The sequence below is a fragment of the Balearica regulorum genome, chromosome 8, assembly GCF_011004875.1.
Source record: "Balearica regulorum gibbericeps isolate bBalReg1 chromosome 8, bBalReg1.pri, whole genome shotgun sequence".
NCBI lineage: Eukaryota > Metazoa > Chordata > Aves > Gruiformes > Gruidae > Balearica > Balearica regulorum.
The window spans coordinates 18,005,374-18,027,507 of NC_046191.1; the positions used below are offsets into that span (position 1 = coordinate 18,005,374).

The 22,134-nt window shown below is 41.5% G+C and overlaps 1 protein-coding gene across 11 annotated transcripts in view; it reads left to right on the top strand.

Annotated features, from left to right (window-relative positions):
- Positions 1-19,658, top strand: part of LRRC8D (leucine rich repeat containing 8 VRAC subunit D) — a 54,190-nt gene extending 34,532 nt beyond the window's left edge. For 10 of the 11 annotated variants that reach the window (XM_075759881.1, XM_075759878.1, XM_075759879.1 and 7 more), the window contains one exon: positions 14,520-19,658. In XM_075759881.1, the coding sequence (XP_075615996.1) occupies positions 14,522-17,092 (2,571 nt within the window). In that variant the 5' untranslated portion in view covers positions 14,520-14,521 and the 3' untranslated portion in view covers positions 17,093-19,658. Of the gene's footprint in view, positions 1-4,028; positions 4,075-14,519 lie in introns of those variants that run through there. The other variant, XM_075759882.1, reaches the window with a different exon arrangement.
- The last annotated feature ends 2,476 nt before the right edge of the window (positions 19,659-22,134 follow it).

Genomic DNA, 22,134 nt, shown 5'->3' on the forward strand with positions numbered 1-22,134 from the left:
TAAGTCTGTGCAGAGTGCACTAAGAAGCGTTATCCTGAGAGTAACTGTATGTGGAAACCTCAGCTACACTCCCTGAGGAAGAATTCCAATAACTGGAGAGAAATAGTTTTGTTTGTGAATTGTACACCCACATGGAAATAGCAAAATTTCCTGCTAACTTATATCCTTCAATGATATCTTTGTTAAATCACTTTTCAGAATAGTCACATATTAAGGAATAATTCTAACACACTGCTAATACTTGCAGACTTTTTTAGGGTGTCTTTACTTTGAGACTTTTTCTGTGGTCAAAATGTTGCTAAAGTATAGAAGATAAAAGGAGATTTATTGCTGTTTCTAGCCCATGGCATAGACTTTAAGGTTCTTCCTTTTATAACTGGTCAGGCTCGAAACTTTGCCTTCCTCAAAACCCTGTCATGTTGTACAGTGTGAAATCTGATGCAATTCAACTGAATTTTTGGGCTGTAATCTTTTTGAGACAGGATTACACAAGGCATAATGCAGTAAGGCTTTGATACAGAGTAGGAAATTGAACCTTTTATGCAATATAAATATCAAGTGCTAGCAGAGTCTAGCTCTTTGTCCAAAAATCAGATTTTTTTTTTTTTTGTTTGAATACAAAAGAACTCTGACCAAGACCCAGGAGCTGAGCACTATGCAAGGAGCATAGAGCACACAATGCGAGTATTGTGAAAGGTAGTGGCATCTGATGCATGGCATGATGAGACAGAGAGGAGACACCCCTAATGAGTCAGGAGCAGGATTGCCGTAATGGTCTGTCATATAAAGAATATTTTAACCTAACCGTTGCTCTGCCACTTGTAACAGAGCAAGCAGCACAGTAAGCCATTAGCCACGTTTTGGGACAACTTTCCATCAAGCCTGAAGAACAATGTCTGTCTGACTGCTGCTGTTCTGGCCCTTCCCTTTCTCAGCTTCCAACCCAAAATACCAGCCATATCATGCCTGCTTACTTGTGGTGAGCAAGGATCCAACTTTGAAAGGCCTTGTGATCCAGGGCCGTGTCCATGTGCCAGAACTTACAGCAGTAGCACATCACCTGCCTTCTTCAAGTCACTATTTCAGGTCTGTCCTGCAAGGTCAATTGGTGCTGAATGTGGATGTCCCAGGCTTTGTGATGGATGTGGAGAATGGTCCTTCATTTGACTTCCTAAAGCAAGGTTGTTCTTGGGAAACAGAAACCGGTGAAGGCTTAAAGGAATAATTTAATTAAGTTTTGTTAATCCAAAGTCGCATGGTGGTTTTATATCTAAGAGAAAGAGGGTTTTATTGTTAGTCTTTGAGGAACTTGAAATGGAGATTAGAATTGCTGTTTAGCCTAAAAGGGAACAAAAACTATCATAGAGTTCTGGGCCTTGATAACATTTTTCTTGTTTTAAAAAAAATTTCTTCAGGCATAATTTGGCATGCAAAATTCCTGCTTAAAGACAGGCTGTTACAAGGTGTTATTATAAATGAAATGCATGGTTTCGTTCATGTTTTGGTCTGGCCATGACAAATCCTAAACTCTTCACTGATGGTTTATGGGAATGTAGTCATATGTATATTATTGCTGTACACCCACATGTGCAGGCAGTCATCCAAGCGTGCAGATGAGATAACAGGAACATATAAATAAAGCGGTTGGCTAGTTGTCCTAATGTTCTTGACTAGATCCTTGTTAAAATAGTGCCAGTCAAATTTATGAATAGATCTGGTGTACCAAAGATTACTCGCATTCAGCTATAACGGGGATATAGGTCGCTGTGTGGGCCATTTGTGGCCATTTTGTGATTGTTTTGCGTTGAGTCAACAATTTGAAATGCAAACTGAGAGCTAGAGTAATCCCCACTGTCCCCAGATAGTTGCAGGTGCCTCCAGGCTACCCTGTTCCAAGAGAGGGGTGTTTGCAGGCCCATGGGGCCATGCCACTCGGGAGCATGAGGAGGTCTCTGCATGCCTGTGGGAGAGGAACTCCGTGGTTGTCCTGTCTCCCACCACCACCACTACACTGGAACTGGTGTTTTCTGACTCTGTTACAAAATAAAAGAAATGTTTGCACCATTGTTCCTGCTTCAGGTATGCAAGTGGGTGATGGCCTGTCCATCACACATGCTTATAGGAAATACTGCTGGAAATGATGTTCAAGAACAATTTGCTTTAGGACAAGTCCTGAGTCCTCACCTTGCTCTGCCCAGGACAGCAGAGCAGCACAGAGGGCTGGATTGCATCTCTTTCTGAAAGCCTTGCATTAGGCTCCATGGAAGGCCCAGTGAGAGCCATGACTCTGAACTCCGTGGTGATGTACTTGCACAAGCTCAGACTTTGTTTCCTCTGTTTTTTGAAGTCTTGGCATGCTGGTGGAAGGGCTAGAAGATGATTTAGAAGCAAAGGACCCTTCTTCTCCCAGGTTAGGATGATGCTAGTGCTGCATCCTGAACTTGCCTTGCTGTTTACCCGCACTTGCCCAGACCCGCCTGGGGACCTGACTGGGGCCTGCTGGAGAATGTGAAAATCACCTGGTTTGGCCGTGTATTGAAACAAGGGCAGCACCAAAGCCTGACTGATACGTTTTCCTCCATTTAGAGGGCAACTCTCCTTTTATTTCTACAGCAGCTGGGGAGCAGCTGTTGTGCTGCTCTAAGTGATGAGCAGCTTGCCAAAGCAAGTTCAAATGGTGAGCACCTGCGGTAAGGGGAAGTGTTGCCTGCAGAAGAAGTAAAGCTGCCTCTTTGACTTCCCCATTTGGCCACCCAAGCAGATAGCGTGTTGGCTGTAAAAGTCAGTGACATGGTACATGACTGCATGTCTGTGAAGGTGGCTGCCAAAAATGTTATTGCAAGTGCTTGGGGAAGGTTGTACTAATTATGGCAAGGTGATAAGTGCTGGAGCAGGAGTGACATCTGTCCATAGATGAGATAGAAAGGAGACATTTTATTCAATGTTTTTATTTTCTTTGAGTTGAAGTGAAGTACGTACTTGGAAAGCTTCATTGTCTATTTTACTGGAAAGGTAGGTTTCGAGAGCTGTTATGTTTAGTGCCTTATTTTTGAGGTAGCATCATCCTCAAACCAGTGAGAAGGAGCATGGCTAAGGATATAGGAATGCTGTAACTGTAAACAGATTTATCTGGACATAATGTTAAGCTTTTTCAAAGATAGCAGTGCATTAAAATGTTAAGTTTGATTATACTTTTAATCACCCAGCTATCCTACTTTTTCTATCATTTTCTGGAAGCCCGATGGTTTTTGTTTCCTTGCTTTGAATTTTACGGCCACAAACATGCTTGTCATTGCCTAACAAATAATCACTTTTAGACTGTAAGCCTTCAGGGGCAAGGGTTGTCTGCCTGCTCCCTGCTGGAGAGCCCTCAGTGCAGAGGTTGCAATTCCAGCTGGAGCATTTGATTCAAATCATAATATAAATTTAGCAGTAGTAAATATTTAAATTGGACGCTGTATGGATCTGTTGGTGCTGGTCAATGGCACCAAGCGATACAACTGAGCCTTAGTAAACCTTTTTGCAGAGCTGGAAGCTTGTTTGTTAGAGCAGGAATGCTGCAGTGTCAGGGAAGACAGCAAGTCTTTTAGAACATTCTATTCTTAAGGCAATGTTGTGAATGGGTTTTGAGAAAATAAAACATAAAAAGGAAGGAGGTGATCTGAACTCATCAGCAAAACTTCAGAACAGCAGCCTCCAAAATATGTGTTGTAGCATAATTCCTTTCTATGCTTAAGTACTGAGATTGAAGTACACACCCTGAACCAAACAATTAATGGGACTAGATGGACTAAGTAAATGGCTTACCTCTTACAGAAAGCAGCTTAAGTTTAGAACAGGAAAAAGAAATATAGTAAACTTAAATAAATCCCTTTGAGTATAAATGCTTCAGCTGCAGGCATTTTTCCTGGCGAGAAACCACTGGATTCAGCTATTGGAAGCTTGGCAGAAATGCAGTAACATTAATAAGTCATCCTTCATCGGTTGATCAGAGTTTTATGTGAGAAGTCGTGGTTGTTACCCATCTGGCAGGATGTCCGAAGCATAGGAGATCTCTTTGCTGATAAAGAGCAGGTAGGGTTGGGAGCAGGCTGGCTGTTGTGCAGTGCCTCCCCACAGGGGGGGGAGACAGGGTGGCGGGGGGGTGTCGGTGGCTGCTCAGCAGTTATCTCAAGTTGTTTCTCTGTCATGGCTTTACAGCTACTCCTCGGCTTGAGTGAGGAAGTCTCCCCTTCTCCCTGGGGAGAAAAGAAGCTGTGTGACATTTAAGTAGGAACATAGTTTGACTGTTGTCCCATAAGGAGTTGGAGAGACTGTATATCTGAAAACTGAGGGTGCAGCCTATTTATTGAGCTGTAAACTTGCGCCTTTTTTTTTTTTTTTTTTTTTAAATCAAGCCAGCTCTACGTTGGCATAGTGGGTAAAAGGAAAGGTGGAATTAAAGTGTGCTTTTTCATATTCTGATTCTCAGCTGCACTTCATGCACCTTCCTCCTGCTCTTGCCATGGAAAATATCTTGGCAGAAATAGAGGAACTCTGATGTGCAAGTAGGGAGGCTGATGTTTACGTGTACCTTCTTGTGTTGCTGGGTGCTTTTTGGTGTGGTTTTTTCTGTGTTTAATTTGCTTTTGTTGTTTTATTTTTTTAATTTAAGCGTGGCCTTTCCTAGATTGCTTCTAGCTAATGGATGGACTGGAAGTGTCACAGCAGGTAGTTGAAAATACAGTGCTCATATGTGTGCAAATCTTACATATGAAACTTCTGTTTAATATGTAACCCAGTGAGAGTCACTGTGTGTTTGTTCTGTCTGAAGAGATGAACCAGCTCAGGTAGGGAACAATGGAGCCTGTTCTTTAGTTAAAGGAACTTTTTGTCTGCTCTTGGCTCTAGATGTCCGTGAGGATGCAGTAAATGTTCCAGTGCAAGGTTGCTGGCATGTTCATTAAAAATAAAAAGGAAAGTATTCATTGGAAATAACTTCAGTTACTCAGTAAACCTGCTTACATTCTGATGGGAATACAGTTTAGAAATTAAGTAAACCTGGACTTCAGTACCATGAGTTAGGGTGGAGAGGTCATTTTGCCCTTAAGAGGGGCTATTAAAACCTATAGCAATGTGAACTTCAGCGACACATTTTTCTTTCTTTGGTAGGCACTCCTTCCTATTCTTTAGGTATGTTTAGGGTGTGTAGTTAAAGGTACTAATATATCCTGTAATAAGATTTGTATCTTTACATTCTGTGGCTTAAAATCACCAAACTAGCAGCTCCCTGCCAAGTTCAATTTCTTACCGCTTTTGAAGTTGCCCCAGTTCTAGGTGAAGCCAGAACAAGATGAGACAGAGACTGGCAGCGTGTATGGCTGTGGATCAGAAAGGAGTATTTTTTCAGAGGAATTGCATGAGTCGCTGAGTGCCATCTCTACTTGAGATCAAGCTATTTCATATAACAAACTTTGTAGCCGTGTGGACTTATTTATGTAAAAGCAAATTTAAATAACATATCAGGGTCTAAACCATTTTTAACTCTTCTGTTTTTCAGATTTCTAAACTAAAAAGGAAATATACTTATTTTTTTCCCTTTTTCTCTTCCAATCATTTCAATTACTTGTTTAAAAATTGTATTGCTGGGCTGCTTTTTTTTTTTTGGTGACAAAAAGCAGGCTCTAGGGACTAGAGTTACCAGATGTGCTTTTATTTTGGTGCAGCTTGCTTTTGAATCTTGATAAATTCCCAAAGTGCTCTGGTCAGTAGAAGTGCCAGATGTTTACTGTGTGTTCCTGTACTTCTGATAGCGGTTGTGAAAACTCTGCAGAAACATCACTGCCTAAAAGATAGGGGAATGGCAGATTTTGAATGGCAAAGGGATTAAATGTTCAACACTTGAGTGCGAGCAGCTGTTAGAGTTTATTGAATGGTGTAACTTTTAATTGTTATGTCCATGTCAGCACAGGTTGAATTAACTGCAGTAACTTCCAGTTGTGTCTGTACTTGAGTAAAAGCGCTTAAACTGGGGGTCTTGCACGCACAAGTTAGGGTGTCTTTTCAGGATTACCAGTTTGGGTATGTTTTAGGAATTCTGTGCAACGAGATACAAAGTGTCCGCTCACTGTTTTTGCTCTAGTCTGGCTAGGTAAAACAGAAAATGGCTGTTGGAGATCTGACCACTCAGCCTCAGCATCGCTACTTGGATGACTGGTGATGTGCTGCCTCGGATGAAAGGAGGGTGAACTGGTATTACGTAAATAACAGTGGTTGTAACAGCAATGTAAGGTTTGGAGTGCACGTGCCGGGGTACACCAAGGCATGTTCTTTGCCTTCATCTGCAAGGTCCTTGTTACTCTGCTGTAGGATTTCTGTCCAGGCAGTTGTGCTTTGCAAGATTGGTGTTCTTCCCAAGAGAAACTGCCTGTCAAATGCCTGTGCATTCACGGACTGTTACTTACAGATATGAAAAGCATATGCTCAGTATTTAGCCCTGCTGGGGTCTAGCCTTATTAGTCATCTCTTGATTTCTTGCATGTTGCCTTGCTAGATGGTTTGTTTTATAACAGTACAATCACATGTGCTTAACTGACTTGAACTGTAGCACATATAGTTACAATACTGAGCTCTTTACCAGCTACAGAGCCGCGCAGAGGGATGCTCAAGGACCGCTCTCCACTCCTGTTTTCTTCTCCCATCCCTTCTTGCACGCCCTTTATGGTCTCTGATGCTACTAATCTTTGTGAGCCTGGTGTTGCTGAACAGTCAGCTTAGCGTCTCTCAGAGCTTTTTCAAGGTGAAAAACTGACAAGTCATAATCTGAAAGATACTGAGGGCCTGCACTGCACCCTGAAGCCTGGGGATAAATGTGAATAAAAACTGAAGCTTGTACTTTTGGTCAAAGCATCCCTCTCACAAGAGCATGGCTTGGGAGTACAGCAGTAGGCAAAGTGGACGTTGTTCATTCTCTGTGTTCTGCAGACGCAAAACTTGCATGCAACGAATGCAGACTTAATTGTGCTAATATTCTTTGGGTGCTTTGGGGAGCTAGTCAGAAATACATTGGGCTCCTGTTTTGAAAGTCATCATTAAACAGACCTACAAGGCAAGAATGAGGTACGATTCAAGAGTTTATTGTTAGGGAAATTATGGCTGCTAATACTGCTTTTTAAATATCACATTGATTACAAAACCATCTGTGTAGGAGTGGTGTATAGCACTAGACCTTCAAAGAACTGGTAAACAAGGAAGATTCAGTGTAAACACTTAAGTAGCAGGATCCAAAAGTAGGTTAGAGTGTTATACAACCTGAAAAAGCTCAGCTTTGAAGGGCAGAATTTTTGAAGATTTAAAAAAAGAAAATTTTTTTATAGATTTAATTTTTGTAAATGAGTACTAATTTGACATTGATTATATAAAGCAAGAATCTTATTTTTGTCTCCAACTTACTGAAGCCTAATATTTCTGTTTGCAGTCTGAGAGAAATTAGATTTTGATAATTTTTTGTTTACTGAATTGCTGTCGGTCAGGTTAATGTTGTTCATAAAGATGATGATTCCTTAGTGGGGGAATTTTACAGTCTCTATCAGAGATTATGTATTCCCTTTAAGGGAAAGTCCAAAATTATAGTTGTGCAATTTGGGCAGTGGGATAGGGGAGTTGGGGAGATGGGTTGCGGGGGGTGTGTGTGTGTGTGTGTTTGGGAGTGGTTTTATTGTTGTTTTGTTTCTCAAATAATGAGTGTATGAGTGGTGCTAATTAATCCTCCTTAATCATGTATGTATGTTATCAAATTACAGCATCATATTTTTCCATATATATTTATATAATGAGATCTAGTTATAATTAAAAGCTATTGTGGAACTCTCGTTCCTCAGTTGGAATGTTTTTCTCTATAGGAAATCTCCGTTCAGCTTTGCGTTCGTTGCTTTCTCCTTATTCAGTTATCATCCATTACGCCTACAGAGCATCTTGTGATACACCATCTCTAAAATATTACCTTCAGGGTGACATGCAGTTCATTTTAAGAAAGTCAAATCGTACAGATAAATACCCCATCCCATAGAAATTTGCTTGGCCTGGAATATCAGATAGTCCAAACCAGTAACAATTTGCTCAGTCAAGGGGTAGCCAAACAAAAATAAACCAACCCACATCTTGCAGATTGACCCAAAACTGGTAGATTTGGTCGCTGTCAGATGTTTAAAGAAGAAATAGTGAGTGGGAATTCTTGTAATTCTAATTTAGTGGAAAAAAATAACAGAAATCTCTTTCCGTGCAGGTTCATACGTTAAATCTGTTTCTGATCTTCCTGAGACAAAAGCTGTAATCAGGAAGTACCTGATACCGTTAGCTGCACTGTAGTCCTTGTGTTCTGGTGTTAATGTTCTGCAATACCTTCCGTTGCTGCAGAAGTAGCAAAACATTTCATATAGTAGAGAAGCACTATAAAAATACCTATTTAAAAATGCCTAGGTTGTATTTTTATCGTGGAATGTTTCCTGGGCTTTTCAGGCAATAGGGACACTCAACAGGCAAATCCGTGTTTAGCTGAATTTGGGGGGTTTGATTTGCAGGATGCTTGGGAAGAGAAACTGTACTCACAGTTGTATCTAAAACTGGTTTTGTAACCTGAGTGGGGTCAGGTAGAGCAAAGCACAATAAAGCAGCAGAGAGTTAACTCTGTCTTTCAAATGGGCTGCTCCTTCTCTACAGCTGCCCAGAGGCAGTGCCTCAGCCAGCATACATGGGGCTGCAAACCAGGCTAGGAGTAGTTGTAATATTCCCAGCTACAGCAGCAGGGACAATTTCCCTCTATTACTAGATCCCAAAGCCTATTGGTGTTTTGCTTAAACCTCCTTCAGTTTGTTTTAATCTCTTAATCTCAGGAACTGAATAACCAGTGCAGGTGATGAATGTGTCTTTATGCTCAGAATGCATAAATTCACTCATGGGCTCTTTTCTGAATGTCTTCATGCATTATTGTACAAGGGCTCTGGGGCTCCTTACACTGGGTTGTGTGGGGAAGAAAAAGGAGGGAAAAAAAAAAGGTGCCATCTTTTTGATCTTTGCAGATTGTCTGTGGAACAATTGATATTCACAGCATCCCGACTAAGAGGAATCTCATCATCCATTCTTATCCCATTAAGGTCTAATTGCCTGTCTTAATAGGATATTGCAGAAGTAGAAAAACAAAGGAAGTAGAAATGATTGGTGGAAAGAGAGAGTAAAATATACAGTGGAAATAAATTTAAACCTATGGTCACTTGATCAAAAGCAAGCTAGCAAAGCATTTTAGTTATGGGAAAACTTTTCTTCTCCTTAATTTCCTGTGGGAAGGGAGAAAACAATTTTGTTCATGGTAGCACTTTTTCTTTTCAACTAGAAATGTGGGGTTTTTTTAGGAAATTCTTGACCAGTTGCGGTGACAAGGCTAATTCAAGAATCTTTTTGTTCCCTGAAACAAAGTGGGCTTGTTCAGAGTCTTGGGAACCTGGGAGTAAAATGAGAGATTCACGTGCTATGATTCTGTTTTTATTTGTTTGTTCTAACTTTGAATTTGCTTTAACTTGAAATATGTTTTAAAACAGGAGGGCCAGTGAATTACAGGGGCAGACAGATGAAGTATTTATCAGTAAGTACAGGAAGAAGTAGGATGTAAATAAACATTAGTGACATACCAATCTGCTGCTTCCTTTTCCTCTAACTTCTGTATTTAAGCTAGAACAGTTTCTTAGGAAATAACCCCAATATGTCCACTTAGTATTTCAGCATTTATAGTCTGAAATCTGTCAGAAAAAATCACTAGGTTAATCACATTCTGAGCTCTTTCTATTATAGCTTTTCTTTAAGACTAATGAAAGGATTATAATTTCATAAATCATACTACTTACCCAATTAGTTTGTTACCTTTGCTGATTTAATGTGGGCCTGTAACTTAGAACAATTGTGTTGTCATTATAATATTTTTTCTTTTTGTATTCTGTTCTGTTTATATTCTGGTTTTATTCACTGTAACTTTATATAACTGCAAAATAACCAAAGTGGTTCTAGAGCTCCATATCACATTAGCAATGAGAAGGGAGGTAGTACTATGCTGCTTTCAGAACTCCCACCTAAAATCTCTGGAGGTAGCAAGAAACAGTTGTGCTTAGAACAATTGAATATGTTTAGGTTAAAGAATTTTATTTTTTTTTCCAGGAAAGAATGCACCCAGTAGATAGCTGGAGGTAATGGATGGAGCTGGGAGAGGTTAATGTTATCCTAGAGAGTCATCCACTGTACAGAACTGGAGACAAAGGGTTTGGGAGGAAAAAGGATTATTTGCTAAAATTAGAGGTCTTCCTTATTTTGTGTAGCTGTGCAGCCCTAATATCATACTGAAAGAGGCTTGAATTAAAATCTGGGCTTATTAAAACTGAACTAAAGTATACTATTTTTAAAAAAGAGACTGTGTCCTGCAATTCCACACTGGAAATTAAGAATTGCTTCTCTTCAAGAATCACAGTTTTCCAGTTTGGGTCTAGATCTTGGTGTGTCAAAACCCCATGTTCTGCTGAGCCTCAAAGTCCATTTGGTGCCTTGCGAGCCCTGAAAAAGGGCTGAAAGAAATGCATGTTTTCACCATGAGAGATCAGACATTCTGACTTTTCAGCTGCATAGTACTTTGTTCGTTAGTTTGAGCTACCTGCTTACAGACTTCTGGCATCGGGGTTGTGAATAGAGCATGCACTGGCCTTGAGGGGAAAAGACCGATGGCAGGGAGCTGCAGGTGCTGCTTGCCAGGCACAGACTGGCATCTACATCTTCTTTTTTGTTGTTGGTTTATTTGGGGTTTTTTTACTACCATGTCATCACTGCAGCTTATCATGACAGCCCAACCCCAATCTGGCACTCTTAAAAGGAGGTGAAAATTAGCAATGAAAATACTATCTGTCTGCTCCAAGGAATATTCTGGAGAGTAAGCTTTAAAAGCAGGTTTTAAAAGCTTTAAATAGTTTAAATTGAATGTTGGAATAAAGAAAAGCCCAAAACATTACAACACGGTAATAGACCTGTTGTTCTGAGTACCTCTTAATAGTTTGACTTCTAAGTATCTGCAAAAATAGAATAAAAATTAACTTCTATGGTTATTAGTTTAGTAAGTCAAACACCAATACATGTAATAATAGATTTAAGGGAGAAATACAAAATTTATTCACTACTTGTCAGTCTGAATGTGTCTTATGCTGTGTGTAGGTTTATAGTTGGGTTTTGTTTGTTTGTTGGGATTTTTTTAAGGATTTTTTTTAAGACTCAGAGTATTTAAATATTTTAGACATTTGAGGACAGAAACCTGTTTTCAGCTGCTGGAATTGATTTGTGCTAGCTAGAAAAAGGTCTGCCTCTCTTTTATGAGACACAGTGTTAGACAGTAACACCACAGAGGGGTGTTTTTGTGTTTTATAACTGCTAATCTCTGCCAAAACACCAGCTCTTCTGTGAGTATCAGTAACTTGAAAGAAAAGACATGTTCAGAGCATTGAATGTAGTACTTCTCAGTGTAATGCTCCTGTTAAACCACGCTGCCTACAGCCTCACAAAGGATTACACAGGCTCTGTTGTGTCTCCGAACTTTTTTTGAGACCATTTTGTGTGTGTGTTAGAGGTCTGAAAGAGGTGATTTTTAGCTTTAGCTTTTTTTATTGTTCTTTCCGAGTCTGACTGGAACCGCTTTGTGCTCTCTTATTTCTTTTCCATTATTTCAGTTGCTTAGAGCAGCCAGGTCTGCAGCGTTTGGGTTTCGGTGCTTTATCCACGTGTTCTCATGGCAGAAGCAAAAAAATCACCTTTGTTCTGTGAAAGGAATTCTGCAGCTTGTGCCCCAAACCGCAATGAAGTAACTTCCCACATAATTAGCTAGTGCAAAGTTGAGGTAAAGGCTAGCCCCAGAGGAATGAGCGGTAGCAGCTACCCATGTTTGCTACAGGAGTCATCTCATTCCTCCTTCCCAACCCGCTTGTCTCCTTCCTGCACATCGCATGGCTCTGTGTGCAGAGCCTCGGCTGTAAAAGCATGCGTGACTTGTCCGTGCTAAGCATTTGGCGCTCTGCTCTCCTGTTGACCTATTGCGCTGGTAACCCAGTGGAGGAGAAGTTCTTGTGGCTTCCCAGGTGGGTGTCTCACAGTGAGAACAGCCTGGAGATCCGTGAGAGCATCCCTTCCAAACAGCTTCCAAGAAAGGAAAAAAAAACCAAACCCAAAAAAACCCCCCAAAAACAGTCAGGGGGAAAAAACCAAACCTCTGTTGCTGTTTTGTGGTTTTCCTGTCCTGGGCAGGTGGCAGTTGTGCCTTAGGAGTAAGGAGGGCCCTTTTGTATCTATCTGTTCACATTAGTACAAATGACTAATGCTTTTCTTTTGCACGGGGTTGTTATTTAAATGTCAAAGGTAGCAATTCTAGGGCAAGCAGTCATGTTGTGACTCAGTCTAGGTAAGCACCAGGAGACATTAAAGAAAAGGGGAGTTTGTAGCTAACTTCAACTGAAGCACTGTGAGGCTTTGACAGCGGTGGGGTACGTTACTGGTCCGTGTCCTTCAGCCCTTCCTATAGCAACTACAGCCCTGGGGAGGTGCGTGGGGAAGGGCTCAGGAACCTTCCTGCACGGAGGAGGCTCTCGTGGAGCTGGGACAACTGTAAGACCCTGACAACTTACCTTACTGATGAGGGAGGAGTATTTGACATTCCTTTGCCCATGGGAAAATAGAGAAGGAGTGCGCTGAAAGTTCCTTCTGCCCATTCCCTGAGGAGCTGAGCCTTAACTTTTACATTTTGGCAACAGTGAGATGAGTGCTGCAGTGAGGTAGGTCCCTCTCCACCAAGTTGCAGGGTAAGTATGTGAAGCTGGTAAAAGCTCCTGGGAGGAGGCGTGGGAGGCCAGGGACTGATACCTCCCTGTGGCGGCAGAGACGCTTTCATCCTGAGCTCCGTGCCGGGCTCTGTAATGGCAGCTGCTGGCCTTTCCCGCAGACCGAGGTCATGGGGGCTGCTTGCGCTGGTGCGGGAAGGAGAGGGGCTAATGTGTGCCTTTGACCATATAGGCAGTAGCTGATATTTGAGTTTTGCATATAGAAATATCTGTTATCTTCTTCAGAGAAATGTGGGCTAGAAATAATCAAACGATCGTGTTGTATATTCATTGTCTGTGACATTGTCCTTTAGGGTTTGTAAGGTGCAGGTCTGTACTAATTGGTGTGCTACAAGTTAAAAATAATAAATCTGATGCATCTTTATACCGCCTGCTTTGATCTCCTTGTGCTCTGCTAAGCTGTTCTTTTCCCAGCCAAAGGGAGCCAGACTGTGCTAACGTACATCCCGTCTCCTTCCCCACTCCATGTGTGCACACAAGCTGTGTATTTGACTTTAGAAATGGCAAATTTGGGTCACAAGTTCAGCAGTTAAAACGATGATTTTACCACATCCTGCTTGCACAGGAAACTTATTTTTTAAAAAGCTGATAAGTTGAGTCCTCTAGGTTGCATCAAAATAAAAAAGCAAAGCAAGCTATTTAAAGCTGCAGAGAGGTTTGGATTCTCACACAATCAGTTTGCCACTTCGTCTCACAGTGCATATGTTTAAATTACAGTGAAAGCCTTGCAGCCTGCTCCTGTGCTACCTGGACTAACCAGCTTCCTATAATCACCAGGCTGTGATGATAAGCTGAAGCAATATTTTCCCATTATGTTAAGAAAGAGTTGGGGGGGGGTTGGTTAGCTGGGTTGGATTTTTCTGAGGAAGGCCTATTTCTTCATTTATTTTGGGGGAAAAAATTTATACAGTACTGTTTAGTCCAATAAATAGGTGATAACTGTTTCTCACTGTAAAACACCCAAACACATTAAAAGAACTGTGCCAAATATTCATGTAAAAACTGCAAGACTTTCACTTGTGCAGTGGTACTTAAGGGAAAGGAGCTGATCAATCTGGTAAGCTATGTGGATTCTTAATAGCAAGGACTGGGACACACTGACTGTTACTGTGTTAGATGAAAAGAAGTAAGAGACCTTGTTCAAATGTGCTGTGTGAGTCATGAGCAAGGTATAAAACATTTAACAAATGCTACTGTATTTAAATGCAAGGCACTACAAAATGTTAGTGCTGGATTTCACGTGTTCAGATTCAAGCAGTCACTTTTACGGAGTCAGATTTTGGGCAGTGTAATCAATTGTTGCTGTTCATGTCATTAATATGTATCAGGTACAGCACTTTACCTTTCAGATATTTCCGTTGCACAGAGCAGGCCTTGGTGCTTGTACTGTGAAGTGACAAAGATATGTAAATACCAGCTGGCCTGAAGTGAGAAGACTTTTGTTGATGCTAAAGTAATGCATCATTTCAGTACATATCCTTTGAGAAAAATGGGTTGAGTGGAATGATGGACAATGTGTGACAGGCAACAAAACCTGAGGATCTGTATGTCTGGTGTGATTGTTATTAAATGGTAAAATAACCTGCTTTACCGGTCAACAGTACTGATTTTGTCTTTGTTCTCTTGTAGGAATGTTTACCCTTGCAGAAGTTGCATCGCTCAATGACATCCAGCCAACTTACCGTATCTTGAAACCATGGTGGGATGTATTTATGGATTATCTAGCTGTTGTTATGTTAATGGTTGCCATTTTTGCTGGAACCATGCAGCTGACCAAAGACCAGGTGGTCTGCTTGCCAGTTTTGCAGTCTACTGTAAATTCAAAAGCACAACCTGGCACGTCAGGGAAGGCTGACTTTACCACTGTGGAAACAACCACTGGTCAAGGAGAAGAAGCGTCAATGAGAACGGTTTCCTTCGGAAGTGCCCCTACTGTAACACCTGACGTACCTCTGAGCAGAGCTACCTCTCCTCAGTATCAACCCACTGAATCAGGCCAGGAGCTGAAGAAGGAGCAGAAAGATTCTTCAGGCCGTAAAACAAATTTGGATTTTCAGCAATACGTGTTTATTAACCAGATGTGCTATCATTTGGCTCTTCCTTGGTATTCAAAGTATTTTCCCTATCTTGTTCTTATCCATACTATCATTTTAATAGTCAGTAGCAATTTTTGGTTCAAGTATCCCAAGACTTGCTCAAAAATTGAGCATTTTGTGTCTATCTTAGGGAAGTGCTTTGAGTCCCCTTGGACTACAAAAGCATTGTCTGAAACGGCATGTGAAGACTCCGAGGAGAACAAACAGAGGCTAACTGGTGCCCAGTCCCTGCCCAAGTATGTTTCCACTAGCAGCGACGAAGGAAGCCCAAGTGCCAGCACTCCCATGATAACAAAATCTGGCTTCAAATTTTCAGCTGACAAGCCAATGATCGAGGTTCCCAGTGTCACTATTTTAGATAAGAAAGATGGCGAACAAGCCAAAGCGCTCTTTGAGAAAGTCCGCAAGTTCAGGGCTCACGTGGAGGACAGTGACCTGATTTACAAACTCTATGTTGGCCAGACTGTCATCAAGACTGTCAAGTTCATATTTATTCTCTGCTATACTGCAAACTTTGTCAACACCATTAGTTTTGAACACATCTGCAACCCGAAAGTGGAACACCTGATTGGCTACACACAGTTTGAATGTACACACAACATGGCTTACATGTTGAAGAAGCTGCTTATCAGCTATATCTCCCTCATTTGTGTCTATGGTTTTATCTGTCTCTACACGCTTTTCTGGCTGTTCCGAATACCTTTAAAAGAATATTCCTTTGAAAAGGTCAGAGAAGAGAGTAGCTTTAGCGATATCCCTGATGTCAAAAATGATTTTGCATTTCTCTTGCATATGGTAGATCAGTACGACCAGCTGTATTCTAAGCGATTTGGTGTCTTTTTGTCAGAGGTAAGTGAGAACAAACTACGGGAAATTAGTTTAAACCATGAATGGACCTTTGAAAAGCTGCGGCAACACGTTTCCCGCAATGCGCAGGACAAACAAGAGTTGCATCTCTTCATGCTGTCGGGGGTCCCCGATGCGGTGTTTGATCTGACGGATCTGGATGTGTTGAAACTGGAGCTGATTCCAGAAGCAAAAATCCCAGCAAAAATTTCCCAGATGACGAATCTTCAGGAGCTTCACTTGTGCCACTGCCCTGCGAAGGTTGAGCAGACTGCCTTCAGCTTTCTCCGGGACCACCTGAGATGCCTTCATGTGAAATTCACGGATGTTGCAGAAATTCCTGCGTGGGTGTATTTGCTCAAAAACCTCCGTGAATTGTACTTGATAGGCAATTTGAACTCTGAAAACAATAAAATGATAGGGCTCGAATCTCTCAGAGAGTTGAGACACCTTAAAATTCTCCACGTGAAGAGCAATTTGACCAAAATTCCCCCCAATATCACAGATGTGGCACCACATCTGACAAAACTAGTCATTCATAATGACGGCACTAAGCTTGTGGTACTCAATAGCCTTAAGAAAATGACTAACGTTGCGGAGTTGGAACTGCAGAACTGTGAACTGGAGAGAATTCCCCACGCCATCTTCAGCCTCTCTAACTTACAGGAACTGGATTTAAAGTCAAACAGCATACGCACAATTGAAGAAATCATCAGTTTCCAGCACTTAAAGAGATTGACTTGTTTAAAGCTGTGGCACAATAAAATAGTCAGCATTCCTTCCTCCATTACCCACATAAAAAATTTGGAGTCTCTTTATCTCTCCAATAACAAACTCGAATCCTTACCAGCCGCAGTGTTCAGTTTACAGAAACTTAGGTGTTTAGATGTAAGCTACAACTCAATCGCGTTGATTCCAGTGGAAATAGGTTTGCTTCAAAATCTGCAGCATTTTCACATCACAGGAAACAAAGTCGACATTTTGCCAAAACAGTTGTTTAAATGTGTTAAATTGAGGACTTTGAGTCTGGGACAAAACTGTATTACCTCAATCCCAGATAAAGTTAGTCAACTGTTGCAGCTGACTCATCTGGAACTGAAGGGAAACTGCTTGGACCGTCTGCCAGCCACGCTGGGGCAGTGTCAGCTTCTCAGGAAAAGCGGGCTCGTGGTGGAAGATCACCTCTTTGATGCTTTGCCCTCGGAAGTTAAAGAGGTGTTGAATCAAGACACAAGCATTCCTTTTGCTAACGGGATTTAGGCTGAGGTAGCTGACTTCCGAAAGGCAAATGCTAAAAAGTGTGGCAATTGTGAGACCATGCATTTTAGGAAGCAGAATTCCTTGGAAGGCAGGACTACTAGCAGGATTAGAGGTGTAACCGAGTGTTCAATGTTTGCAGTGTTTTAAAAGATTATTTCCAAAATTTTTGAGAGGATAAAGAACCTTAATAATCTCAATTCTTTTTTCCTTAAATTGTTTGTAACTTGGATGCTGCCGCTTTTGAATGTTTACAAATTTGCTTGCCTGCTTAAAGTAAATGATTAAATTGATGACCTTTTCTTACTATGCAAGTTATTCTTTAAGGTCTGGATTTACTTTAGTGCATTATGGGGGGAAAAACAAGGATATAGGTTGTATACGGTATGGTTCTAACAGCACTTGAAACACACGTTGATGTGTGTTATTAGTGCTTAGCCATCCTCAGCAAATGGCTGTGCGTTGAACTGCACCAGAGCCGCCATTTTCATGCATTAAGGTATGTGGTTTGCATCAGGCCAAGTCTGTTCGCCTTCATTCTTCATCCTCAAGGCTTCATGTTTTTGGGTGAGATTTCTTCTGTGGTCCAGTGTGCTGCTCCTTCACACCGGCAAAGACTGGTCATGTTCCTGCAGCTGGTCTCCCCCCAGCTTCCATAATGCTCCTCTGTCTCACGCAGCAATGGGTGGTAAAAAGGGAGGATACTGCCACTTGGCTTTCAAATTGGGGATAGTTTTGATATTTGAACTGTTTTGCAAGGTGACTTTGAAAGCCATTAAACACCAAGTGACTTTACTGCTTATGTTTTGCTTTTCTTCTGGGTTTTCATCTGGGAAACTCAAGGCATTTTATGAGTTGGTGATTTGTTTGTTTCATGGCCCTTGCTTAGGAACTGGGGTCTCCGCTCCATTTTCTAGACAAAATGTGATTTAGCTTTATCACCTATTGTGGTGTGTCTTCCACACCTGGACTTTAACCGTAGAACCACCGCTCTTCCCGGCCCAAGTAATCTGATGATTTTGAACACTTACGCACTGTTAGAAAACCCTAACTGTGTGCCAGATAAGTCATCAAATAAAGGAAAAAGCAGACAGCAGTGAGCGTGGGATTTTTTGTTGTTGTTTTTTGGTGTTGGTTTTTTCTTAATTGAGTTTGCATTGCCAGAACCATTAAAGAAATATAATCCATTAAATCTGCAAAATCATCAGTTGTAAATCTTGGCCATTTACATTCTATGTGTGCAGAAAAGAAGTACTATGCTGGGAGATGATTACATGATTACTCATGGTTTAAACACAATTCCCTATTGTAGTGCAGTCAGGACTGAACTAGTCTGTAGTTCAAGGGACTGTTCTTCTCACACAGAAATCCTCGTGCACAGCGATTTCTACTGTAACTTCACCAGAGCTGCCCTGACTCACACCACTATTAACGAGGGGATAGTTTAGGCCTAGGGGCATTGAGCAGTCGGGAACATTTCAAATACTGCTCTTACAAAACTTGCACATTTTATTGTTAATCATTTACTGTTAGTCCTGCTGGGAGAACTGTTCTCAGCTGTAGGTAGCAGTCTCTGAATACATACCTGCACTGTATGTTTATGTATCTCAGAAGACCAGTTTATGAATAGTGGTTTTCCCACTTCTTTTGGGGATACAGTCTGTTTTCCACTTGCCAGCAGGTAGTAAACTTGGGATGTTGACGGTTCAGCAACACCAAGTCACAGGTTTGGCAGAATACTTGCAGTTACTGATCTGTCCTCCGCTGGGAAATTTAGTGCTAATCCTCAGATTTTTTTTTAAGTAGAGGTTAAGGCTGCAGTGGATTTTATTTTTTTTTTAAAGAAACTCTTTCATGTGTTAATTTTTTGCACATAGATCACTTTAAAATTGTTGGACTATTGAGTCTCTAGAAAAACTGTGGAATATACTATTGGTATATGCTGTGTATTTGCTGTTGAGTGTCATTTCAGCTTCCAAGAAATTGTGTGTAGGAGGGAGGAAAAGTTGGAGGATGACAAAGTAATTAAATATTTAGAAAAATAGTTCTATTTTTCATCTTTTTCTCTTATTTTAATAGTGGAGTCGCACAGAATGCGGCCATGGATTGATCCAGCTTTTTAAAAGCTTTTTTGGTGTTTCCGATTCTCCTATTCTCCCTACTGATGTTCAAAAAAATAAACCCATGTCCACTTCATATGAGTATGGTATACATAATTTAGACCACTGTTTTGACTAGTTATTAGCCAATTGTACTTCTTTAGACAACTTCCTCCAAAATAAGTATATGTTAAAGTTAATTTCAGGCTTGTGATGCTTGCTCAGCATAAACCCCATCCTTGTTTTTAGAAGAGCTTTCTCAGAGTGGGGAGGAACTGCCCATCATCCCCATGTCGCCTCCCCCCAGTCCTTCCTCCTCTTTGTGACTGTTTATAATGTTCCTATTTCCTGCGTGGCGACTGACACAGTCTTGCTTTAAAGTCTTGGAAGTTCATCTCTTTTCCATGTAAGGCATGTGAAATATATTTTGCATTTCTATTTGATTTAATAAATAAGATGTTTATATCTTCCTCTAATCTATTTTTTTAAATGGGAGAAAAGTGTGTTTGTGTAGTAAAGTCTCTGATTTCAAGTATCTTATGCCAACCTTGTTCTGTGGTGCCTGTAATCTAAGGAAGAGGTCTGAATTGCTGCTTCTAGTAAATCCTGTAGGTATGGTTTCTAACTAGAATACACTACTTCATGATAGATTTTTTTTTCTTTTCATATACATAAGCTAAATGACCTACCACTGTTTTTATTTGGCTAATGGAGTTTAGCAGAATATATATATATATGGCCATGGAAGAAAAATTTCTGTGTTCCTTCAAATGAGAGGAAGTAGGAAATTGCCCGTTCTGCTTTCTCCTGCGTCTGTAATGCATTTCTGTGAAGATCATTTAGTTTTCCAATAAATTGTCCTTTTGAAAGATGCTTCCTGTGATGCAAACAGAGTTATGGCTGCCCCGAGCAGGCATCAGGCCTCTTGGTGTTAGGGAGCATGCTCACACTCATGAAAGGCTCTCTGCTGCTAAATAAATGGCTTTGCAGTCCTGAGCTGCCCTCTCTCGTAGTGAAGGGGGAAGCCCAAACACTGTCTGGTTATGGGGGATCCACTTTGTGGACTGTATTTCTAATAAAAGTCTTACAGAAGTAGCTCTTCTGTATATTCTGTTTCCACGGATGTGCACAGAAATTAGTGATGTACGGTTATGTGAAGGCAGTGGGCTAGACTGATTCCTTTACTTGAAGTCAAGTTAAACAAATGTGGTGTTCCATTTGTCAGCTGTGGTGCTGACAGTCATGCTGATTTCTTGTAGGAGCAGATGTTGGCTTTCAGATTGCTCTGGTCTCAAGACAGGGAGCTGTGCAGGAACCTGACAGTCCTGAGTGTAACTCTTCTGCAGCTTGTTGTGAACACGAAAAATGAGGCGTCTGTGGGATGCGAAGCCCTGAGGGTGCTAAAGATGAGAACAAAAGCCTTGCGTTTGGTGAGGCATCCCAGTGTTGAAGGCAGAGCCGTAGGACACGGTGGCAGTGGGCTGAGGGTAGCTTACCTGGGCTGCTGTCACTCAGTGTGATGGGATTATTGCCCATGCAATAACTGGCCTTGACGGTAACGTGGAGCGCGGCACTGCTCTTCGGTCCAAAGCAAGAAGGGAGGCTAAACCTGTGACTTGAAACCTACTTTTGGTTTTGGCACATCCTTCTCACCTGGGGAAGAGGCCATTAAAAAGACTTACATTTCCTGTGCATAAGCTGGGGATTCTTTAATGGCGGTAAAATGCATGAATGATTATGAAAAACACAAATCCTGTAGAAATGAGGTCATCTAGAAGGATTCAAGAGGCACAGGCAGTCTTGTCATTAGCTGCATGGTAGAGCCCTATCAATGCGTTTCTGATGTGTGGTCCCAGAACAATTTGATTTAGACAGCGAGCTATCCTAGGCAGGACTAGGAGATACCTCAAGGTGTTTACGTCTGCCACCCTGCCTCGTGCAGATGTAAGGTTCCCTAACTCATTCCTGCCAGATGTTTGGCAAGACGTAGGAGCAGGTTAGATAGTGATGGAGATTCCAGCCTCTAGGCAAGCTGTCTCCTGAATTATCTTCTCTGATGAAGCAACACAGCTAGAACCTTAGCCAGACAGCAACTGCTGATGCTCCGTTTAGGCCAAGCCAAACGATTAGAAATGTATTTGCTTGCAGAAGTACAGACTCTGAGGCAGGCTTCTGCGTGGACGCATTGCATCCCAAGCAGTTTGGGAGGACTGAGGTTTGGGATTCCTTTGAAAAGAGCTCTGAGGGACAGCCAGCATCAGTTTGGTTACAGACGTAGTACAAAAAGTTGCATTCTCCAATGAGGGCAAGGCCGTGCGCAGCCACGGTGCCATGCGTTTATGGCTGGTCTGCCTCATCTTAGGCTGGTGGTTGGCATCCTTGCCATTGCAAAGCTGAGCAAAGCCTGAGTGGTCTGTTTTTTCAGAAGGGCATTTTGTGAAGGCATTTAAATGAAATGCTTCTCAAGCAAGTTTGCTGCAGGAACCTGCAAAGTGATCCTTAAGATTACCAGAATTGAAAGAATCGAGACAAATTCTGTAGTGTTTTTTAACCGTGGCATTAACCCCTTGCCTACCACTGTTAATTGATAAAATTGCTGCATAAACTACAGATTAGCTTGCAGCGTTCCCTGAATTTTAGCAATTTTAGCACTACAGCAGAGTTCCCAGTTCAGGCTGTCCACTTGTGCCTGTACAGTGTGTTCAGCACTTCAACTGAAGGCATCAAACAGTGATGTTGCAAAACCCCGCAGGCTTATGCTGTGACCAGTTTCCCAGGACAGCAAATCATTCCCCATACTGCTCAAGGGAGGGAAAGCTGTGTTACTGAGTCCGTTGTTTATGTAGCAAAGATGAGGCTTTAGAATTAAGCTCAGAAACAGATTTTTCCAAGCTGATTACAAACATGCACCCATTCCATGATAAAAGTCATGAGAGATGTTGTTTC